The 22706-nt window shown below is 52.7% G+C and overlaps 1 protein-coding gene across 8 annotated transcripts in view; it reads right to left on the bottom strand.

Annotated features, from left to right (window-relative positions):
• Nucleotides 1-22706, bottom strand: part of MPRIP (myosin phosphatase Rho interacting protein) — a 75524-nt gene that overhangs the window by 4805 nt on the left and 48013 nt on the right. For 3 of the 8 annotated variants that reach the window (XM_064673271.1, XM_064673272.1, XM_064673273.1), the window contains exons 10-24: nt 22134-22190; nt 20819-20887; nt 20515-20604; nt 19984-20093; nt 18963-19040; nt 15129-15714; nt 14110-14226; nt 7326-11189; nt 3980-4127; nt 3284-3401; nt 2605-2764; nt 2377-2496; nt 1798-1884; nt 962-1124; nt 557-642 (exon numbers count right to left, since the gene is read on the bottom strand). In XM_064673271.1, the coding sequence (XP_064529341.1) occupies nt 557-642; nt 962-1124; nt 1798-1884; nt 2377-2496; nt 2605-2764; nt 3284-3401; nt 3980-4127; nt 7326-11189; nt 14110-14226; nt 15129-15714; nt 18963-19040; nt 19984-20093; nt 20515-20604; nt 20819-20887; nt 22134-22190 (5853 nt within the window). The remainder of the gene's footprint in view (nt 1-556; nt 643-961; nt 1125-1797; nt 1885-2376; nt 2497-2604; nt 2765-3283; nt 3402-3979; nt 4128-7325; nt 11190-14109; nt 14227-15128; nt 15715-18962; nt 19041-19983; nt 20094-20514; nt 20605-20818; nt 20888-22133; nt 22191-22706) is intronic. The other 5 variants (XM_064673278.1, XM_064673277.1, XM_064673275.1 and 2 more) reach the window with 4 other exon arrangements.

The raw sequence follows: 22706 nt of genomic DNA, 5'->3' as shown, positions 1-22706 counted from the left end.
AGTCCCATATGATGTAACTGGCTGCCAAGGAGAGCTTGGCACAGCATCACTGGGCTTTGGGACCAACAGCAAGCACAGAAGGCCCACAGAGGCACAGGACCATCTGCACCATGGTAACACACAAGGAAAGTGTGTGTTAAATAGGCCCAGGACCAAGGCATCGTTGCCACACAGAAAGACCAAAAATCTTGCAGTCATGAACCCTAAAACCTATAATGATGTGCATATTTCCACTTCAATTTCAACTGAAAACAGGGAGCAAATACTGGGATAGTCCTCCTGTGAAAGACCAAAGAACAGGGTGAACTTCATCCTTTTTTTCCAAGCAGGGAGCAGCTTCACACCTCCAGCTCAGCAGGGTCAGGAGTGGGGGATCGGGCCCTGCCTGGCTGCACAGTCAGCCCTTTTGCAGTCAAAAACCATCCAGGCCAGCACTAGTGACTGGGAAATTCTCAATTTTCTTCCCCTACCAATTTTTTCCCACCTGGGACCCCCACTGGAGAGTACTGTAGGCACTCCCCATTCCCATCCCACTGGGCAGGAGATCTGAGCTCACCTTTGACCTGATATTCCTTAGTTGCCGGCTAACACTGGATCTGTCTTTCTTCAAGAAATCAGGGTTGCTTTTTGATTTCATAATATCTGGGAAGAAGCAAAAGAAGTGGGGTTAGCCTGGTGCCCACTGCATTCCTGCAGGGCTGGGGCTCCTCTGCCCTCCCAGCCCGGGCAGGTGTCCTGATGAGCCCGGCTCAAGCAGCACCGCCCTAAAGGCAGAGGGAGCTTTTGAGGGTCTCTGCCCCCCTGCATCACAAGGTTTTCCTGATGCAAAATGCCAGAAGGCCTTCAAAGCCCATCAGCTTCCCATCTGTGGGCTGGAAGGCCAAGTCCTACACTCAGGCCCGGATGCACGTGTTAGCTCGGGACACCCAGGACTACTTAGAGCTGCTGGAGGAGGACTGACCATATCCCGATACAGTGGTGTTCACAGGGGATTTCTCTCCCTGAGCTTCTGTGGCTGCTTTCAGCTGCTCTTTCAACCTGCTGATATCACAGTCTGCCTTGGCCTTCACGATGCTCAGCTCCGTGTAGATGTCTTTGTACTTGTCGCTGGCGTATTTCTTATCCTGGCAAGGGAACAAGAACAACCCGATGGAGCCAGACAGACAGCTGGAGCCGAGGGGTTTGTGGATGCACTGAAGAGGAGCTTGGCAAATGCCAACGGAAGAAGAGCCGGCAGCAGGAGAAATGCTTGGCTGGGGCAACACACACCCTCGAAGCTGCTTCCAACAGCGTTACGGGACTACAGGATTTGAGACAGGCGGAAAGCTGTGAGCCAACGGCGAGCACACAGTGCTGCCCGTGCAGGCAGCCCCTCAGCTACAGGATTGTTTGTGGCTTTTGATTTTAGCCAACACACAGAATTCAAGCAGAATTCCCAGAAATGGCCTTGGCTTGTCCAGAACAAACCAGATCCACTGCTGCGAGGCTGGGCAGATCTCTTAACGCTGATTATTTCTGCCATTTAAGTCTGATTTGATGTGACAGAAAATGGGGAAATCACACTAAAGGGGATGTTTTCCCACACTGTCTCCTTTGTGGAATAAGTCCTAAATTGATACAGTCACAGTGGAGTGCTCTACTGATGACAGGAAAATGGGTATTGAATTCCATTCAGGGGAAAAAATGAATATTGTTTCAAATCTGGGTATAAGTGGGCTGAAACCTAAGAGCGCATACACACACACATGCAGAAGCAGAGCACAGAAAGAGGACTTGCAGAACCATCCCTGGCATTACCCTCAGTGCTGTCTGCAGCTCGTCTTTGAGGGAGCAGATCTCCTGCTTCAGATACTGGATTTCAGACTCTTTGACCCGCAGCAGGACCTGTGGGAACAAACCCAGCATGTTTTCCACCCAAGCAAATGCAGTTTGATCCCGAGATGCTCGCCCGCTGTGCCCAGTGACAACTGAGCCAGGGCTGGAGGCTCAGCCCCACAAAGCCTCTGGTTCACCCTTCTTCTGATGCAAGAAAATTCCTCCTGAATCTCCTGGGAACTTGGCCAAGCTTGCACCACTGATGTGGTCCCTGCACAGTCCTCAGTTCATTCCCACTGCTCTGCATGGACTGGACCCCGGGGACAAGCAGAGACTGGAGAAGGAAGAGCAAGTGTCTGACTTGACACAGTGAGGAGGGAAGATCAGGACCCTAAAATCTCCTGGCCCCATTGCAGCCCACCATGCACAGTGCTGACCAGCCACGCAGATCTGATGTCAGAGGGACAGATGGCTGTGACACAGTGACATGGGATGGCTCCCAGGGGCCACAGCACATGTGCCCACCCACGTGCCCCTCGGCACAGCCGCGGCAGAGCTCACCTCCAGCTCGTAGGCGTCCTTGCCCTGCGTGAGAGGCGACCCAGCAGCCTCTCCCCCGCCCTCCCCCATCAGCAGGCTCCTCAGTTGTGTGATCTCTTCAGCCAGGCGATTATTCAGCTCCTGGGAAGAGGAGGAGAGCCGTTGTGGGAAGGGGGAGCACGGCCACTGCTCGGAGCAGAGCCCAACATCACCCGTGCTGGCTGCCCTGGGCATGGCGGGGACCCTCACCTGGTTGTGAGCGTTGAGCTCCTGGTTCTCCCGCTGGCACTGGCGGAGGGCCTGCCTCTCAGCCTCCAGCGCCTGCGCCAGGTGGGCATTCTCCAAACACTTCTGTGAATACTGCTCCGAGAGCACCTCCAGCTCCCGCTGCACCGACTGCAGCTCCTCCCTGCGGAACACACGCTGGGTAGTGTCCTCTCCACATACAAACCCCCCCATGCCCACTCTTCCTTCAGCATCCCAGGACAACCCAACAGGGATCTGAACACTGAGGATGAGGACTGCATACTCCCCCTTTGGGAGCCCGGAGCGAGTCAACCCTTCTCTGTCCCAGCTGGGAGAACAGCCTTGCCACGAAAAGCTCAGCACCTCCTCCTTGCCTGTTACATCTGGCTGAACGACCCTTCCACTGCAGCTGCGTGAAAAGCAGCACCGTGGCTGCACATCTGCTACTTTTGGTGACCACAAAGCAGCTGAATGTGGGTAATGTGGGAACATTGATCTGAGGACTGAAAGATTATGGGCAACCAGGAGGTTCCGGTGGGTGCAGCTGGGCTGGGAAGGAAGAGGCCCCTGCAATGGCAGGTGTGCCCCAACCCATTGCCAAAATCAAAGGGGAGAGAAGAGTCTCCCGCACACGTGATCTCCCCACAAGACAGCGACAGACTGAGGATGATGATGGTCTTACAGGTATTGCCTTCGGAGGGCCTCGATGTCGGCGTTGACGCTGCTGATCTGGGAGCGCTGGGACTTCTCCAGCTCTCGCTCCAGCTCCTCCCGGTGTGCGTTCTTCATGGCTTCGATGGCTGCGTGGGACAGCACAGAGTTAGCACCCAGCACCCTCCACTCATGGGAAGGTTTTTTGAGTTCTTACTTGTTTTTTAAAGGAACAAAAACCTGAATGATCCCAGCAAAGCTCCCACTGCATCACAGCCCCTTCAGTCTGCATTCAGGGTTCTGCAAATCCCATTTTTTCATCAAGTTCAAATGATTGTCCAATTCACACATTGTTTCCTGGACTGTGGGACTCCTAATGCAGAGACCCCAAGCTCCAGCGTTTTAACAATCCCCGGGGCACTGAAGAATGAATTCAGTGAGGAATTGTCAATAAATTAACCACAGGAATGACTAATGCCTTTCTGAGTTGGAATGGAAAACAGATCAGACCACGCAACAGCCAAGAAGATGGGCACCAAACCTGGATAAGGATCAGGAGATGGGCCTCCATCCAAAACATCTCTCCCACCAGCCCTTTCCCATCTCCCTTTGCTCCCCACCCAGCCCTCATCTCATCCCTGCTCTGCTCCTCCATGGAGCAAACATCATCCCTATGTCCCCATCAACACAGAGCTGCCACAAGGGACCCTTTGATGTGTCCCTGTACCTGAAATGGTGGCAGCTGTCTCCTCTGCCAGCAGGCGATCCTTCTCCTCCCGCAGCTTCTCCAGCTCCCGCTGGTGCTGCCGCTGCAGGTCCTCGATCTTCTTCTGGTGTGTTTCCTCCATGGCTGCAAAGCCCCTTTCACATGTTGCCTGCAAAGGGATGAGGGGAAGGGGTTGGCCCAGGAGCACAGGGCTGCTGTCACAGCAGTGGTGAGCCCACCAGGAGCCACATGCCAGCAGGTAGGTCAGCTCATGGTCAAGTAGGTGCATCATGCATCTTCCCCTTCCTCAGCCATGGAGGAGAATGAACCTTGCAAGGTCAGGGCTTATTCCTGCAGCTGCTTGACCCAGATAGCTCTGGTGAAAGGGGAGCACAGGGTAGGTCTGGGGGCAGACCCAATGGGGGAATGCAAATATATGCCAAAAAAAACAACCAAAAAAAAGCCTTCTATGCCCCTTCTGCTCTCTTTTCAATGCCCGGTTTTATGTGGCCACCTCTGGGTGGAAGCAGATGACATGTGACAAGAACAGGACTTTAATTCCCAACCAAGCATTGCTGCAAACATTGCAGGGGCAGTTACCTGCTATTTGAATTACTGGGAGTGAACTCTGGCCAGGACACAGGAGTAGCAATCAGGGGAGAGATCCTGAATTCCAGCCTGGCCCTTCTGCCCCCGGCACAGACCCCGCTCCTGCCTGTACAGCAGACAAATGCAAAAGCCTGTTCCCAGCTCAGCTGTCAGCCCAAGCACATCGGGATCCCGGATGGACACACGGCTGCGGGACAGAGGCAGGACCAGCAAAGCCACAGGCAGGCCCAAGCCACGAGCAGAGAAAGGGCACACACCGGGGACAAGGTGCTGAGCCCCATCAGACAGCTTGGGCCAAACCTGATACCAAGCGCTGCACCTTTCTCCTTCTTAATGTCACAGGCTGGCTTTATTCCCTGATTTCAATGGATTCCTTCTTGATTAGCACTACTGTTTTTCAGAGGAAGGGAGAACTGTCACCTAGGGACCCCACGGGAAATTTAAAGGGGACAAATTCACTCCCCCAGCAACAAAACTGCTCAGGACAGTCCAACACCACTGACCTTCACTAACATGCACCCCTCAGCATCCCTTTATTGTCAAATGCTCTGTAACCTTTGCCAACCTCATTCTCGATTTTCAACTCCAGTGGTTTTTTCCCTCCCCTCTAAGTTTTAATCCCAAGGCAGTCTTCACTTTCTCAGCCTTGTTGGTTTTTTTCAAACTCCTAACTCTGTGCCAGAACCTGCCTGGACTTGGCTGACTGGAGTGGCACAGAGCAGCCCTGCAGGATTCTTCATTGCACACAGAATCACAGAATATGCTGAGTTGGAAGGGATCCACAAGGATCATGGAGTCCAACTCCTGAAACACCTCTAATATTAGAGGAAAAAGGTGAACACTCCTCTATAGGTCTGGCTCCAGATTCACTATTTAATGTATTGTAAATGCATTGCTACAAATCCAGGAGACTTGAACATGTACAAACTGGTACCTCATAAAATCATAGTTGGGAATTGAGTTGGAAGGGATCTTAAAGCTCATCAGGGTTCCAATCCCCTGCCATGGGCAGGGACACCTTCCATTATCCCAGGTTGCTCCAAGCCCCATCCAACTTGGCCTTGGACACTTCCAGGGATGGGAAAGCCACAGCTTCTCTGGGCAACCTGTGCCAGGGCCTCCCCACCCTCACAGCCAAGAATGTCTTCCCAATATCCCATCTAACCCTGCCCTCTGTCAGTGGGAAGCCATTCCCCCTTGTCCTGTCACTCCACGCCCTCATCCAAAGTCTCTCCCAGCTCTCCTGGAGTCACTTAAGGGGCTCTAAGGTCTCCCTGGAGCCTTCTCTTCTCCAGCCTAAAGAGTTACTTTTATGTTACTGATTCTACATTCTCCATCAGGTTCTGAAGAGAAGAATCAAGCACACTGAAGCCATTCTGGACACCTGTGGGCAGGTTTATAATCACCTGGTTAACTTTCTGACCAGACGAAGTTTCTAACCCAGAGCTGCTGCTTCCATCCCACCAGGCAAATTTTGGCAGAGCAAAGTCGGTAACACAGGTGGGAGGTCACGTCCATTGCTCACTGTTACTTTTCACCCTCCACTTTGGTTATGGGTTTTTTGCTTCTTCCAAACCAAGAACATCCCCAAACACAAGTGACCCTGTTTGGTGCCTGGCTCACAGGATGGATGTTACCCAGCTGTCCCACTGACCTTAACCGGGGGGGTCAAGAGGGAGTTTTCCTTCCTAAGGGTTAAGAGGGAGGAGAGAGCATTCACTGACCACCACCACCTCACTCCAAGGGGTTGCAGCAGAACTACTGCTCTTCCCAGGATAAAACCAGCTGGAGCTGAGCCACACTTAACCCCCAGTCCAGTGTGCTGGATCTCGTGTCTGGAAGCAAGCTCTCCCACATTTTTGATGACTCTGAAGGGCAACCGCTCCATGAAAGCCTCACCAGCACAGCCTCTGCATCACTGCCCTTTTAGTTTCCTGTTCAACCTGGCAGCCTCTCTTGGTGCTGCTGGAGTCCTCTACCACCCTAAACTCACTTCCTAACTGGGAATGCTCTCCTATGAAAAGCAAAACACTAAACCCAGGAGGTTGTTTTAGATGCTGGACCATCTCGGGTCACTTTTACAGCCAGTTTGACTGGTGGGGCAATCTGAACGGTGGCATTACACTGCCAGTGGGTTTCTCTGCACCTCACCTGGGTGTCCCGTAACTGTGCACTGTTTGTTGTGTACATGACTGCTGTGTCCAACACCAGCAGGGTCCTCACAGCCTCCTGCAGAGGAGCTTTGCTTTGCAACAGAATTTGGCATCTGTTTGCAGCTACTTTCCCCAGGAACATACATTTTGAGAGCATCAAGTTTCCATTTCATCCTGCATTTTTGAAGGCAGCAGAAACAGACTGGAGATTGGATCAGATTGGGAAAGACAGAGTTGAGGAATGCTTTTAAAGGGAAGTCACAAACAAAATGTATGCCTCAGGTACAGGGAGAAACACTGTGGTCTTCGTGCTGAAGGAGAGCTTGATGTTATCGAGCCGCTTTAAAACTCTCTCTCCCTCTCCACACAGAGACCACCTCCAAAAATCCACCCTCCCAAGCCCTCAGCAATGCATTTAGAATATCCCAGCATGGAGAAAAGGAAATACCATGCTTTACAGAGGCCTGTCTAACACCTTGGGACTTGCTTTGGCACGCTGACTCTTTCGGGGGATGCCCCTTAGTTCAGCAAGCGAACCCCAGGACCGCACGTGCCCTCCCGTACACTCAGCAGCAGAAAGCATAAAGTGTTAAACATATCAAAACCTTTAAGTTTTCAAAGTCTTTCTGGTATTTTTCCCTCAAGGTGGAAGCGCTCCCTTCCATATGTTTGTTCTCCAGCTCGTCCCTCATGACGTTCATCTGGGCCTCCAGCTCCTGGATGCGTTCCCTCAGGCCGTGCATGGAGTCCAGGTCCCTGCCGGGGTCCTGCCCGGAGCCACCCGCCTCGCCGGCCGCCCAGGTGTCCCCAGCGCCCGGGACCACCGCGGGAGACACCTCTGGGTGCTGCCTCTGGTACTCATCGAGGGTCTCCTGCAGGCGCTGCAGGTTCTGGCTGTAGTGCTCCTGCAGCGCCTGCAGCTCCTCGCCGTGGATGACCTGCAGCTCCTTGATCTTGGCCTGGAACTTTTCCTCCAGCGTTTGCATCTGCTCCAGGTGATACCGCTCCATGTTCTGCTTGTCGCGGACAATGGCATCCAGCTGGTTGAGGCCCTCGGTCCTCTCGGCCTTCAGAGCATCCTCTGTCCTGTTGAGCTGCTCTATCACGTTCCGGATCTCCTCCTCGTAACGTCCCTGGAGCTCGCTCAAGCTCTTGCTGTGTTTGTGCTCTTCCTCCTCCAGGAGCCTCCGCTGGCTGTCCAGCTGGGACACCTTGGCTTTGAGATCAGCGTTCTCCCTTTCCAGCACGGCGATCACCTCGCTGTACTCACCCTGCTGCTTCCTGAGCAAGTCTTCGTACTCATCCCGCAGGAGAGAGACCGTCTTCACACGCTCTTGGCACAGCGCGTCCATGCTCTGCAGGGACTCCCTGTAGGACTTCATCTCCCTCTCGTGCTCCAGACGGACTTTGCAAGCGGCGTAACAAACCTGAGCCTGAACAATTGCATCGTGGACTAACAAAGAGGAATACCGCTCCAGGTCTCCCATGCACGAATGGTAGGAAAGACTCTGGGATATCTTCAGGAGCTTTTGACAGTCTCTCATTGCCTCCTCGGGAGGCAGAGAGAGTAAGGCAACAGATATCTCCTTCAGAACATTGGATTTGTCCTTTAGTTGTTGGGCAAGATCTTCCTGAATGGAAACAAGAGCTCCACTACTACGGTCTGGCATGCTGCCAGTCTCCTCCACCTTGGCTAATTCCCGGCATGACACCATTTGGACATGACTCCCGTCCCAGGAGATTTGGGCTCTTTCTGAAGCATCTTTTTGTATTTCAAGTGCTTCAGAAATCTGGTGCATAACTCTGTCGAACTCAGGAGTCCTGTAGGCTTTGATGATCTCCTCTAACATGCATTTGTGCTGTTGGAGAGCTGTTTTGGTATTATGGAGGTCTTCTTCAATTGTTTTTAATCTCTGATGAAAAGATTCTCTCATTTTCTGTGCGACAAACCCAAGTTCTGCCTTGATCAACGAAGCATCTGCTACAGCACTGAGAAAACACTGGGAAACCCCTAAACTTGTTTCTGTTTTGTCCTCGGCTTCTCTGTCTCTGGTGCTCAAGTGTGCTCTCAGCTCCTCTACCTGGCTCCAGAACTCGCCTTCCAGCAGCAGCTTCTTAGATAGGACACCGGCCAAATCGACGGCTGTATGAGAAACACTTGTCGGCTCCAACAAAACCACCTCAGCTGTTCCCTGGATCTCTCTCAGAAGCTGGGCTATCTCAGAGTTTGCATTTTTTAAAGACTCTGCTATTTGGTTGATGAGAGAGGCCTCAAATGCCACCCTCTCAGAAAGCCATCTCAGCTGGCTGGCATCAAACACTTCCACTCGCTGCTCCTTGGAGACGTGTTCCTCTTCTCCCAAAACCCCTCCTTCTGGAGCGGGGCTTTCTGTGATAAGGCTTTCACTCTGCTGATACTCCAACGGGACTGGCGCCCCGCTCAAGGCTTGGATCGCGTTTGATAACGTCGTTTCCATGCTGGACAGATTAACAAGGAACAAATCACCCTCTTTTTCCTTGTCTGATTTGGGCAAGGCTCTTAGTTGCTCCCTGCACTTCTCTAAGCAAGTCAGCGCTTGATTGTTTTTCATTTGGAAACCTCCCAGCTCGCTGACGTGACTTTCTATGAGCTTGAACTTTTCCTGCCTCTCGTTCTCCAGCTGTGAGATCAAAGCACTGACTTGGGACAAGCTGGTCTGAAGCTGTTCCCGCAGCTGGGACTCCGTGCTGGCCCACTGGTGGTGGAGGGCGATGAGCGTCTCCTGGTTATGGCCGTGCTGGCTTTCAAGCTTCATGGTGACATCTTTGAGTTTTTCCTCTGTAATATACAGTTTGGTTTCCAGGGAATGGATGATGGAGAGATAAGTCTCAGAGTCGCTTGTCCCTGACGAGGGGTAACCCAGAGCTGGCTCTGAGGACATGCTTTCCTCAGACAGCGATCTGTCCTGGCTCGTGTCTGAAGAGGTACTGCTTGTCCAGTTTTTCTCTGTTCCATCTGGATGGATGTATTTTTGGCACTGGATGCTCGAGAAACGGATCCTTTGCCTCTTGGCTCCCATGATTCCCACATCAGGCTTTGCTAAGGCTTTCTGAACCAACTCTTGGTCCTGGAGCTCTAGAGCTTTGGATGGGGAGCCAAATTCCTCTGCTTGCCTCTGGCTGGTCTCAAGAACCTCATCCTCCTCCTCTTTCAGTGCATAAGTCAGAGCTGGGAGGACATCCTGAGTTTGCAGAGCCTGCCCCAGTTGGGATGGATGACTTTCGTCAGCCTCAAGACTGGGACCAAGGTCTTCTGCCTCCTCAGCACATGGACCTGTGCCCACACTAGCTAACTTCTTTAGAGCCTCCTCCTTGGCCTTTAGCTTTACTTTAGTCTCCTCTAAACTGCTATCTAAAGCAACCATTTTAACCAAAGCCTCACTGAGATCTTGATCTTTCTTCTCCACAATTCTCAAGTGCATTTCCTTGACATGTCTCAGCTCTTCTTCTTTCTCTTTCAGCACCTCCTGCACACCCCGGAACTGATCCGACACCTCCTCCAACGATTGCTCCAGGTTGTGGTAGTTGGTCTCTTCCATTTTCAACTTTGCTTGTAGCTTTGCAACTTCGTTATCTGACTCGGCAACCTGATTCATGAGCTCGTGGAACCGACATTTGATCTGATCCCTCTCCCTTTCGAGCTCCTTGATGTGCTCAGCGAGTTTCTGGATGCTGGCCTCCTTCATCACCAGCTGCTCCTCCAGCTGGTGGACCAGCTCGCTGCCCTCGAACTTGGCGCTCAGCTTCTCCTTCTGCAGAATCTCCATTTGCTGCGCGCTGTTTTGCAGCTGGTTCTCGTACTCGTTGGCCTTGTCCTCCACCTCCTTCAGACTCCGTATTAAAACCTGCTTTTCCCTCTCACAGCTCTCCAGCAAAGCCTCGTAGTTCTTCTGCAGCTTCTCCTCCATGAGGACCCGCGCCTGCTCGCTGGCGTTCAGCTGCCCGCTGAGGTCCGCGATCCTGTCCTGGAGCCGCTGCACTTCCTTCTGATGGTCCCTCTGCAGGGCCTGCTGCATCTCCAGGTCCCGCAGCTCCTGGGTCTTCTCCAGCAGCAGAGCCTCCACGCTCTTCAGCTTCTGCTCACTGGCCTTCAGCTGGGAGCTCAGCGCAGCCTCGCCGTGCTGCCACTCCTCCAGCTGCTCTTTGGCTTTCTCCTTCTCGCTCCTCAGGTCGCTCTTGAGCTTGGCCAGGGTCTGCTCCTTGATGGAGAGCTCGGCCGCCGCGTTACTGAGCCTCGCCTGCAGGCTCTGAATCTCAGCCTCGTGGTGCCGGATCACGTCCTTGGCCTCGGCGTAGCTGCGCTTCAGCGACTGAATCTGCTGATTGATCACCTCTTGACGCTGGCATTGGGCTTCCAGCTCGCTTTGGAGGTCTTGGTTGACTTTGTGGAGCCTCTGCCAGGCACCTGATGGCGAGGCGGCCACCTCGGTCTTAAAAAAATTGATTAAATACTAGATTAGTAACACTCCTGGCTTTCCCTTCTGAGTGTCACACCTCTGGCCAGGCAGGCCATGGAAAAGCTCCTTGCAGCGATTTGGCTGCTACTCACATGCTCCAATTGGGATGATTTGTTCTTGGCACAATTTATTTTTTTTAACCAACTTTTTTACTTTTTTTTTTTTTTTTTTTAAATGAGCAACAACTGCTTTCCAGTAACAGAAAACACTGACCACGACATCAAAACAGCTGTACAGTAACAGGCTAAAAGGAAAAAAAAAATAAACCCAAACTCAAACAGAACCAAAAAACAATGAAACAGAAACACCAGCAGTAAAACAGAGACAGACACACAAGAGAAAAATGGGAAGGATGAGGAGGAGGAGGGGATGGAACAAGGAGAGGAGAAAGGAACTGCTTTTTTTTTTAGCAGGTTTGTTCATCTGGTTGTGAAACAAAAAGTGCACAGTTCAGGTAACACAGTCCTACCAACCAAAAGCAACAACAGAAAGTGAGGTGACAGCAAATGACATCACATCCCACCCAAACACAGGGACACGGGCCAGCTGGGGTGGAGATGTCATTTCTGTGCCTGCAGAACAGGACTGAGTGGCTGCTCAACGCATTAAAGAGATGCTGTTACACTAAAGCTTAAGGCTAGGGAGGATCTAATTTCTCTACCTGCAAAATAAAATAAACCAACAAAGGACAAAATAAGAAGCCCGACAAGTGGAGGGAGGGAAAAGGTGTGATGAGAATGTAAAAATGAAAGAAACCAACCTTTGTGAGATTCAAACCAAAGCAATGGAGCATGCAAAAAGAAAACTCACAGAAAGCGTCATGCAAAAGGCGACAGAAATTATGTATCTTAAAAAAAAAAAAAAACACAGACAGGAAGAGGCGAGAGAAGCACAGCGTTAAGCCTGGGAATTTGGCCTGCCTTGCTGTACTCTGGTTGCTGATAAGGAAAGCCCACAGATGTGACACTCAGTTATGTTAAGTTAAATTTCATGCTTTACACCAAAAACATGCAAGAACATCCGCCTGGGACAGGTTAGTACGTGCCCCCCTCCCACCCGCCGTCTCCAGTCCCTTTGTGAGGAGCAGGAGCCCCCAAGTGTTTCTCCCAGTAGGGATCAAAGTCGGGGTCCCAAGGAAGCTCAGAGCAAGAGAGGGGTTACATGAGGCCGGAGAGGCTTCGGTGCACGGCACATGCATCGGTGGGTGTCAGTGGCTGCCCTGGGCTTGGTGACCCCCAGGCAGCTCAGGAGGGATGGGCTGGCAGCAGTCAGGCTCCTCCATCACCCCTCCCCAGAGACAACGTAGGAACCTCCCCGAAATTAGGCATGATGGAGGTGGGGGCACATGAAATTCTGAGGGTTTGTCAAAAAAAAAATGCTGTGATGTTTGCCTGCAGTCTGGGGCTGCAGAATTTCCTCAGTGACTCCACTCCCTCCACCCCAGCACATTTTGGTGGGGTTACTCCCTTCTACAATAGGATTTTAATCCCTCTGGCTCCCAGGAAACACAAGGGAAATCCCCAGAACAATTAAACTGGAGCAGGCAAAATTCTCCAACCCTTCCAAAAACCCTCTCCAACTTCCAGGTCCAAGTTTGGGTCACTGCTCATGGCAGCAATGATTTGCCCAGCCCCTCTGCACACTTCCCCTCTTGCTACCCCTCCTCATATTGGCCAACTTAAGCACAGACAATCCGATGGTGGATTAAGCATCCAGCTTTTAGCCCCATTCCCTGATTTTTTTCCATGCTTCAGGCAAAGGGAGGTTGGATGCCTTTGCCCCAGGGAAGTGGGAGTTAGTTACTCTTCCAGCACTGCCAAGTGAAAGTGGAACTCCTCCAAGCAGGCATTGTCAGCTCAGAGACTCCAGAAATAAATGAATTAATAACTCCTCCTGGGAGATCATGGGCAAGGAAAGCAGGATGTCCCCCTCCCAGGGCTGGCTCCACTGCCTGTGCAGCTTCTTCAGGGGAAATTTTCCTGTGAGAAATAAGGACTCAAGGTTTGGCGTTGACACCGGTTTTGCTGCCACGGGAGTGCAGGGTTTGGCCACGCATGAGGCACTTTGATCCACAGCCAGTTTGGTCAAGTAGATTTGAGCAGGCCAAAATTCTGCCCCTCCACAGAACAGGACTGTGGACCCATAAGAGCAGATAGAAGCTGCCCTGTGGGTGTCACAGCTCCTCTCGGCATGGATGTTCCCAAAGGAAGGGCTGGGAAAAGTTCACTTTGTTTGGAGGACGGGAGGAAAGGCTTCCCAAGGGACCATCCTGTCTCTTCTGCCAGATCCTCCAAAACACATTTCTAGGCTTAGCTGAGGAAAGGCATCTTGTAACAGAAGAAACCACCAAAGTGACCCAAGACACCAGGCTGTCCTCGTGCAAATCCCGCTCTGGCTGCAGGGAACATGCCTGGGAGATACACCTGAGTGTGCTGTGTTTGCCCGTGTAACTGTCACACAAAATCTCCAGCCAGGAGCAACTGTTGGGCTACAGGATACTTGGAAAGCCTTGTGTGCACCCCACTTCCTGAGGGGAATATGTGGGGAACAGAAAGGGGGAGACAGCTGTTGCAGAGTATGGGATGGATCAGAGATGGACTTTGCTGAGGTTCCTCTGCCTACCACGGCTGTGTTTTGTCTTCCCTTGGGAATGCTAATAGGTAATGCTACCTCCTACCCCATCCCAGATCAGAGGTTTTGTTCAGCAGATGATTCTGGTAAAGCTACAGAACTAGCAACATTTGCAAGAAGGTCAAATCTCTCGGAGCCCGCTCAGTGGTGCACATCCCTGTGTCACCCAGGATGTCCCCAGGAACACCCCAGACTGAAGCCCACCAGGGATCCCCTCGGGTGCAGAGGAAGGCGGATCTCTCTCTCCTCCCTGCTCTCCTACCTGCAACACGTAGCCCTCCCGGGCGCTCTGCTCCCGGCCCAGCGCCACTTTCAGCTGGTCCTGCAGGTGCCGGTTCTGCTCCAGGAGCTCCAGGGCCTCCTTCTGCTTCTGCTCCAGCTGGAGGGACACGAACAGAGACAGCGTCCAGGGAGTGGGCAGGGGATCAGCCATAAGGAACAAGTGGCTTGGAGGGGACACAGAGCAGAATGAACAGGGCTTTTGATGGCACCGCTGCTCTGCTCTGCTCTGGAATCTGGATTTCATTTTGCCAGGAAAAATCCCTCCCCCCTGAAGGAACTAAATTGTGCATTAGTGTAATTCGTAAAGCTCACTGCAGCAAAGGATGAACGGCACCAGTTCGTGCCAGGCACGACCCCGGCAAATCCCTGCCCGGTTCAGCTCGGTGATACTCCTGGTTATTCCATGCCTGCACCCCTTTCATTCCTGCTAATACACCTTAATCCCAACTAACAACCATCTTTGTTATCCCAGGCATGGACCTCTTCCAAGTGAGCTGAATCTCCTCCTTTCTTTTCCTAAAATTGCAACACTGTTTGATGTAGGCTCCACAAAAAGGGAACCTTTGTGGCGTGTGCTACAACTCAAGGCAGTTTATAGCTGCAGACACAGATCTGCAGCTGCAGAGGCACACAGGATTGAGAGCTTAAATTTGGGGTCTATTTGATACACCTCGACTGTACCCATCTCATCAGACAGAGTGGCTACAAACCAACACAAATTTGGCTGCGTTGGTTGGGAGGAGGCAAGGAAGTACCAGGCTGTAAGAACAGCCCTTTCTGCAACCGTGGGAACATGAAAGCTGCTGGCAGAGCTGAACTGGAATGGACACGGATCTGTGCCTTGCCAGCTCCCAGAGGACCTACAGCATCCCTACTTATTGCTACTACAAGGCAGCAATAAATGCAGCTTTTTTTAAGCCTATCCCAGACTTCCTACAGTGGCCACCGTGGCCTGGAGGCCATTTTGGCAGGCAGCCTGCACCCCACACACCCCTTTACCTCCTTCTCCAGCAGCGTGGTCAGGTGCTGCTTCGCCAGCCCCTCGTCCCGCTCCTCGGTGTGGGCGAGGTGCAGGGGCGTGATGGGGATCTGCTTCTCCTCCCGCAGCGGGGTGGTCTCCACCTGGTGCCAGCGCTGCTCGATCTCCACGTGCACGTTCTGCGGCTTGATGTCTGCCGGGACGGGCAGGATCCGGTCCACCTCCATCCTCAGTGCCTCTTCCGACCCTGCCCCGTCCACAGCGTCGATCATCTCAAAGCGCTTGCGCCGCTCCTCCCGCCGCCGGGCCCGCTCCCGCTCCAGCTCTCCCGGGTCGGCGTCGGTGGCACCGGTGTCCCTGGGGAAGGCGGCTGAGCCGCCACTGGAGGAGTCTGCAGCGTTCGCACGCTCCTGCACCAGGGCCTGCTGGATGGGGCGAAATTCAGCCCAGTCAAAGGTCTTGGACCGTCCTTCTCGTCGGCGTTCCCGAGCACGGCTCCGCTTCTGCTCCGGGTCCAGTTCAGCTTGCTCCGCATCTGGCTTCTCGCTCGGCTTCGGACCAGTCTCGAAGGAAGAGCTTGTTTTGCTTTTCTCTTCCGGCAGCGAGCTGTGAGGACAGAGAGAGGGTGAAGGAAAGTGTCAGTGGGTGCTGGAGATGGCCAGGCGCTCCCATGCATGCCTCGGAGAGCCGGGTGGAAAGGGGCTGCTGGAAGCCCAAGCCAATGCCACGTGGGTGCCCCTTTGCCCCTCCATCTCCTGTCGCCTCTTGGGTGCAGGAGCTTCCGCTGCCTTTCCCCGGGGTTGTGCTGGTGTGCAAAGCCTCGGTGCAAGCGGTCCCAGCTGCTCCCGAGACCCCCGAGCCCCCAGAGAGTGGCTGATCCCAACCTTGCTCCTCCTCAGCAGCCACACCAGGGCCAGTGACCACGACCCAGCAGCAGCCCGTGGCCAAGGCAGCGACCCCAAACTGTGCTGCCAGCAAGGGAAGAGGCTCCGAAAGCTCCTCCCGCACCCGGGTTGTGGGGCTCCATGCACACCCGCCGGTAGACAGGGCCATAGTCACGTGCTTGCAGGGAGGATGCCACCAATCCCACCAAAGTCAGGCTGGCTTTGGAGCTGTGGGACGGGGAAGCACAGAGCAGCTCCAAGAGGTCTTGGGAAACAAGGGGAAGGTTTCCCTCGAGCTTGGAAAAATACTAGCGGGTCGAAAACTTCTCCGTGCCACTATCTGCACTGAAGGTAGAGACCTCCCCTGGGGCACCCAGCCTCATGGGCAGCCCCCCCAGCACCGGGATGCATCCTGTATGTGCAGGGGTCAGTGCAGCAAGGAGAGCAAGTTCTTCAACACACAGTGGAAATCACTGAAAACACCAATTTCTCAAGCAAGGAATGATTTTTAGTGCTAAGTTAGAGGGTGGTGGGTTGAGGGGGGAGACATACTTCTCAAGCAGGGGAAGTTAATAGGGGAAGGCAATACCGTTTCCAACCTACAGATAATCCATAATGCAGTATTAGCTTATTAAATGTGGACATGCCAGCCTTGTAACATGCACATCAAAATTAGAACAGAAAACAGCAGTATGCTAAGTTTGTGGAGGAAGCCTGTCCCAAAGGAGTGGTGGGCACTTGCTAAACCCTCTTTGCTGTCTGAAGCCCCCCGAGATGCCTCCTGAAGCACAGCCCTTCTGCTCAGGCTGACTCCTGACTCTCCCTGCTTCCTCCAACCACAGCATCCTCCTGGGGTCCCGCCTCCAGCACATCCTCAACAAGCTTTCTGGAAGAGCTGGAAAGCAGCTCCCTGGGCCCTTCACTGCAGGCCCTGGGACCACATGCATCAAGACCACCATGACCGGGAGCAGCAGCAGCAGCAGCATCACAGCTTCTCCCGCCTCGGGAACACACCCCAGCTCCCATAGCCAACAACCTCATGGATGTGCATATGCCCAAAACAAAGGATGGAGCAGAAGAGATGGCTCTGCGTGGGGCCCAGGCTAGTATCTTCCGATGCACTGTCATCCACCATCAAACCACAGGCTCAGTAGAGCTGGGTTTTGAGAAACTCTGGCAGTTACAGGCTAAAACCAGCTCAGAGATAATTCTTTCTTCAGCGCTGTCACTTGCAGCTAATAAAATAAACCCAAAAGGCACCACGATGAAACATTGCTGCTCCTCAACCACAACTCCAAAGCCAGGCTCTCAATCTGGAGCCAGTTAGTGATTACAGCTGCATTTTGAAGAAGTAAAACGGGGATGAGACTGAGTCTTAATATGGAGATGAGTGTTAGAAAAAAATGGGGGTCTTGGGGCCCCTCGGATGGTGTTGGGACATAGAAATTATGCTGCTTTAAATCCCACATGAAAGAATCTCAGCATTTCTAGAGGTGACATCTCTCACAAGCTCATTTCTCCTCTGCTGCTTTCCAAAGGGCATGGGATGTGTGTCAGGGAGTGGAGGGACAGCTGCTGGGAACGGAGTGAAGAGACTCAGGAGATTGACCCAAAGTTTCTCATTTCATCTCCTGCAAGTGCCCCATGGCTATGAATTCTGCTCAAACACTTCACATCTCCTCCATCCCAGACAAACTAATTCACATCGCATGGGAGGGAGGGGGTCTTTGCCTCCAAATGTTATTTATAGGTCAAAATAAAAAGGGGTAGGTGTGGGAGCAGTGCAAGCTGTGAGCTGAGCACACTGTGGCAAGAAGCTCATGAAGGCTGCAGGGAACTGGGGAAGCACTGGGGAACTCAGCCTCACCAGGGCTGTGAGCAAAATATGGATCCAGTGCTTTCTTGGGGGTATTTTCTATTTGCCCTGTCATCGTTAGCAGAGTGTAATGAGTGTCTCTGCAGACAGCCGGGCACTGCTGAGGGCAGGCAGCAGCACAGCATCTGCTCCCCATGCTGGGTGCTGACACACATAGCAATATAAACAGTCATTAGGACTTGAGAAACCAAGAAAAGGTGTGTTTGGCTTGGTGGAGACATGGCAGCAGGTTAATGAGATATGGCAAAGGTCTGCAGGAGCGTGCAGGATGGGACAGGCCCTGGGGACAGGGTGAACTCCATCGCCCCCCCGGCACGCTGAGCACCCGGACTAACATCCCTCCTGCACCCGGGCCACACTGTGCCAACATTTGCCACCCTTCATCATGAGCCCTGGGCAGTCTGTCCTTCAGCTTTCCAGCAGCCCCCTTCACAAGCCACTCCCCGGGTGCGGAATGTAATGGCATCCCAAAGCCAGGTGGGATGCGCTGGGATACCCCACACCAGGTGAACACAGCCCTGCTGCACACACAGCACAGGACTTCTCAGCAACGTGACTAACCCACGCCAGCCTCCACCCCACCCAAAACCAGCTTGGTGGGAAACGACAGAAGCACACACATAATTCCCTTTTCCCAGCTCAGGATGGATTCACAGTCTGTTTGTGCAGCGTAACAAGTTACTGCCCAGCCGGGACCTGCGCTTGGACCCTCTCAAGAGGGAAAGCCAAGTGAAACCACTTTGTGTGGGCTCGGAGCAGGTGCAGACAGTGAGCACAGGACTATCGTGCTGCAGTAACCTGTGAGCAACCATAAATACATCTGGCTCTTTAAAGGCAGAGAGGTCCCCTCAAATTTCCTTGGTCTTCATCTTCATATCTAGTCACATCGGAAGATACCAGTGTGGGGAAATCAAGTGTCAAGACCAGGTTGCTTCTTCCCTTCTCTCTGGCTTTTATTTAAAGAAAAAAAAAAAAGAAAAAAAAAAAAGGAAGGGGGGGGGAAGAAAAGAAAGAAAAATAAATGGAAACTGCAGGACTTCTCATCCGAGGTGCAGAAAAGGAGGAGCATGCAGTGAATCACGAGATATACAAACCACAGAACGTTAATACAGGAGAGAACACAGTTTTCCAACCTGGGCTTCAGCACGGATAGTTTCAAAGAGAAGTTTTTCCTGGGATTGCATGGAAATCAAACATACACAGGAGTGAGGAGAGAGGCGGCTTCCCCGAGACCCCCGTGAGATCCACCAGAGCTCGGGCAGGGCTGGGAAACAGCGGCTGAGTGCCAAGTGGGATAGGGAAGGAGAGGCTGGAGCATCTCCAGGTCAACAGCACTGGGTGAGAAGAGCCATTCCATGAACTTTGGGGACAAACCTGGCAAAAACCTGCTCGCTGTAGCTACAGTAAGGACAGGAGATGGAGTTAGTGGTGTGGCCATGTCCAGGCAGCCTGTAAGAGGTGGCCCATATGAGTGTGGCCAGCAGGGTCAGCTGTGAGGACACCAAACACTCTGTACCCACAGCCACAAGCACCCACAGAAGGTACTCTGTGACGCAGGGGCTCCCTTCCTCTGGCACTGACACAGGAGACAACAGCGTTACTAACACGTAAGGGGAAGGAGCTGCGGCAGCTTCTGGAAGATCAAAAGAGGAGGGGAGACGATTTGCTGGCTGGAGTTTAAAATAGATCAGAGCCAAACAGCTTCTAAATTGAACCCTGGGCTCCTGCTGCCATGACCCGTGGAGGGGCTGGGCAGCTCATGCTGAACAGTAGCCAGAGGAAAGGGGGAACCCAGCACAACTGAATCCAAGTGGTTTCACAATACCTGGTGAGAATCCAAAGGAGCCTTGATATAGAAACAGTGTTTCATATTCCTATGCACAAATTAAAGCCACATTTTCAACCCTCTTTGAAATCTGCACGTGTAAGAATAACTCAGCATATCAGCGTCCCCACAAAGTGTATCCAAATTAAGCCCAGAGAGAGGGACGTGAGAAAGAGCCGCAGCTTCCAGGAACGGACAGGCTCAGAAACAGGAAAAAAAAGGGATGAGGGAAGAGTTACTCCTGCACAGCAAACCACACAACTGCAGGGGCTGCTACACTCCCCCCTTACCTTGTTACATCAGGAGCAGTGGTGGGGCGAACGTGCTTCATGATGGTCTGGATCCAGTTGCGGCGAATGCCCGACGTCATGGCAGAGAGGGTGAACTCCCCTTCCTTCGTCTAGGGACAGAGGAGGAACAGCTCAGAGCAGCTGACTGCACCCATCAGCACTGTCCCAAAACCACTCTGCACCCAGTCCCAAGCCCAGTGTTGGGCCACTGATTGCTGGCCAAACAGAGGTCGCACCCAGCCCCTCCATTCCCCAGCATGCTCCTGGTGGGAATTAGTGTTTCCCAGCAATCAGGCTAATTTTGTCACAGCTGAGATCCTAAGGCTGAAACAAATCTTTGCCTTTCCTCCTTCCCTTTCCCCCAGACAAAAAAACAGCTCTCAAACCCAAGGCCACAGCTCTCTGGAGCACTCTGGGGGCTGCTGGGTGGCCTTTCTTGGGTGTTTGGGGACATGTTTCCCTTGTCACGGACGAGCATCCCCATCAGCTGTCCTGCAGCTGGACTCTTCCTCCTCCCCACATTTTCCTTACGTGGATCTGGAAGCCGTAGTTCCGCTGAACTGGGTACTCAGTGACATCGTAGCATGTGGATAAATCGATTTCTCCATCCAGGTCAGCTGCCTGCAGAGGGAAGAAGTCAAATAAGCCACAGAGCTCTGCAGCCCTGAAGTGCAGTGGGCTCACAGGGAGGCACAGCAGGTCCCTGGGAAGCACAAAGCCCTGAAGAGCTACGCCCCAGGACCTTGGGAAGGCAGCCAGCCAGGGGGCAGTCTGGGAGAACTGGGAGCTCCTCAGCGTGCAGTGATGTGTTGAACACCAATGGGAAGACACTTACCTCCTCTGCCACTGAATCCCGGTAGTATCTCAGGCTCTGGTCAGTCAGCACAAACCAGTGCTTCTTCCACTAGGAAACAACCAAAATGGGGCAGTTACAATCCTGCTCCTTTTCTCACCAGCGGAAACACAGTGGCTCTTGTCACAGGTCCACTGGCAGAGATGCCCCACAGGGAAGCAGCTCAACGCCTCTCCCCTCCCAGCTCCACACTCGGCTTCACTGAGACCCTCCTGACAGGAAGGGGAGACTCAAACAGGCAGCAAGGCAAGGGACAGTGATGGTTTGCACCCCCAGGACCCCGAATTCCCTGGTGCTGCCACACTACAGGTGCTCCACCCTCAGCAGCACCAACCCTGTGTGTGACAGTGACACACGGTGAGAGCCACAGGGGCAGTTGGAGCCTTCCCAGCAGCTTCACTGCAAGACGATGCTTTTAGTGACTGCACTTAAAACCTTTTTAACGACAACAAAAGAAAAGCAGTAAAACATTCATGTTTTATCTGCAGTACCTAGAAACTGAGTTGGAGTCTATTCCTGGCCCTTACTCTATACAAATCCTCCTCCTGCATGCTCCCAGCCAGGCACAGGCTCACCTAAGGCAGCTTTCAGTCAATAAAGCACAATCCAGTGGCCAGTTCCCCCTCGGCTGCCTATAGATGTGCCCTCAGCCCCAGTACCCACAGCGAAGCCTAGGCCATGGCACTCACAGCCATGGGCGAGTCGCCCTCATTTTCCCTCAGCAGCTGAGCAGGAGGGAAGGAAATCCAGGGAAGGAAATCCAGGGAAGGGGCAGTTTGCAAACAGCCAGGACCATCCATGCTGCCTCGGCATCAGTGCCCATGACTAAGGCTCTGAGGAAGCAGCACATCTCACATCCCTTTGGGAATAGACAGCAGGAAAACAGCATCAGCTGCTTTCCTCAGTGCCAACTTAGAGGGATTAATTTATTTATTTATTTATTTATTGGCCTTGTCATTTCCCTGGTACTCAGGAGACTTCACCTGAGCCTCATTACTGACACCAAAGAGGTCACTGGGTTGCAAGGGAGATGAGACTGATAAATAGAAAACAGGAACATGAAACCAGCGCTGCTATCCAAGCTGCCCTGGCTCCCTAGAAACCCACGATACAATATCCACCTGTGGGGCTTTGAAACCTCCCCAGGACAGAGGACCAGCAGTTCTCGCTCCAAGGCTGATCTACCCAGCAGGGACATCAGGGCTCTGTCAGTGCCAAGAGCAGCCCCACATGCCGCCGGCACAGCCGGGATGTTGAAGTGAGTGGATATAAAGGGCAGAGCTTCCCCCTGACTCACCTGCCCATCCTCATACTGCTTTGTCAACCAGCCCTTCTTGAAGTTCAGTAGGTCGGGCTGGAAGAAAGGAGAGAGGGATCAGAGGAGAGGGAAGAAGTGTCTGCACGCAGAAGGCAACAGAAGTGACTTGATAAAATACAGTGCAGCAATAAAAGAGACCAGCAACAGTTAAATTCACAGAATTTAATCACAGAATAGTTTGGGTTGGAAAGGACCTTTAAAGGTTATCTAGTCCAGACTGCACCATTACACTGTGTGGTGGCTAAATGTTTGCACCCAGGAGGAGCAGAGACCTGCTGCATGGTATACTCAGCTGTTCCCGTCCTACCATTTTCTCTTGCAATTCCCTACTGCTCCACCAGCATAACAGAGGAAGGAGAAAAGTGAATTACCAAGACTTCAGGCAGTTTTGTCCCTCTGTTATATATTATGAAAGAAAAACTACGTGCTGTTGATGCAAGGCTGCAGGGTTCAAAACAGGCTTGAGTTCCCAAGGCTGGAAATACAGGGAATCTGAGCCCTGCACCACCCAAACAACACCTGCTCTTTCCTCCAAAGTAGGTACATGGGGAT

The sequence above is a fragment of the Pseudopipra pipra genome, chromosome 16 (genome assembly GCF_036250125.1).
Source record: "Pseudopipra pipra isolate bDixPip1 chromosome 16, bDixPip1.hap1, whole genome shotgun sequence".
NCBI lineage: Eukaryota > Metazoa > Chordata > Aves > Passeriformes > Pipridae > Pseudopipra > Pseudopipra pipra.
The sequence above is the reverse complement of the archived record's forward strand: the minus strand, read 5'-3'. Positions and strand labels throughout refer to the sequence as shown.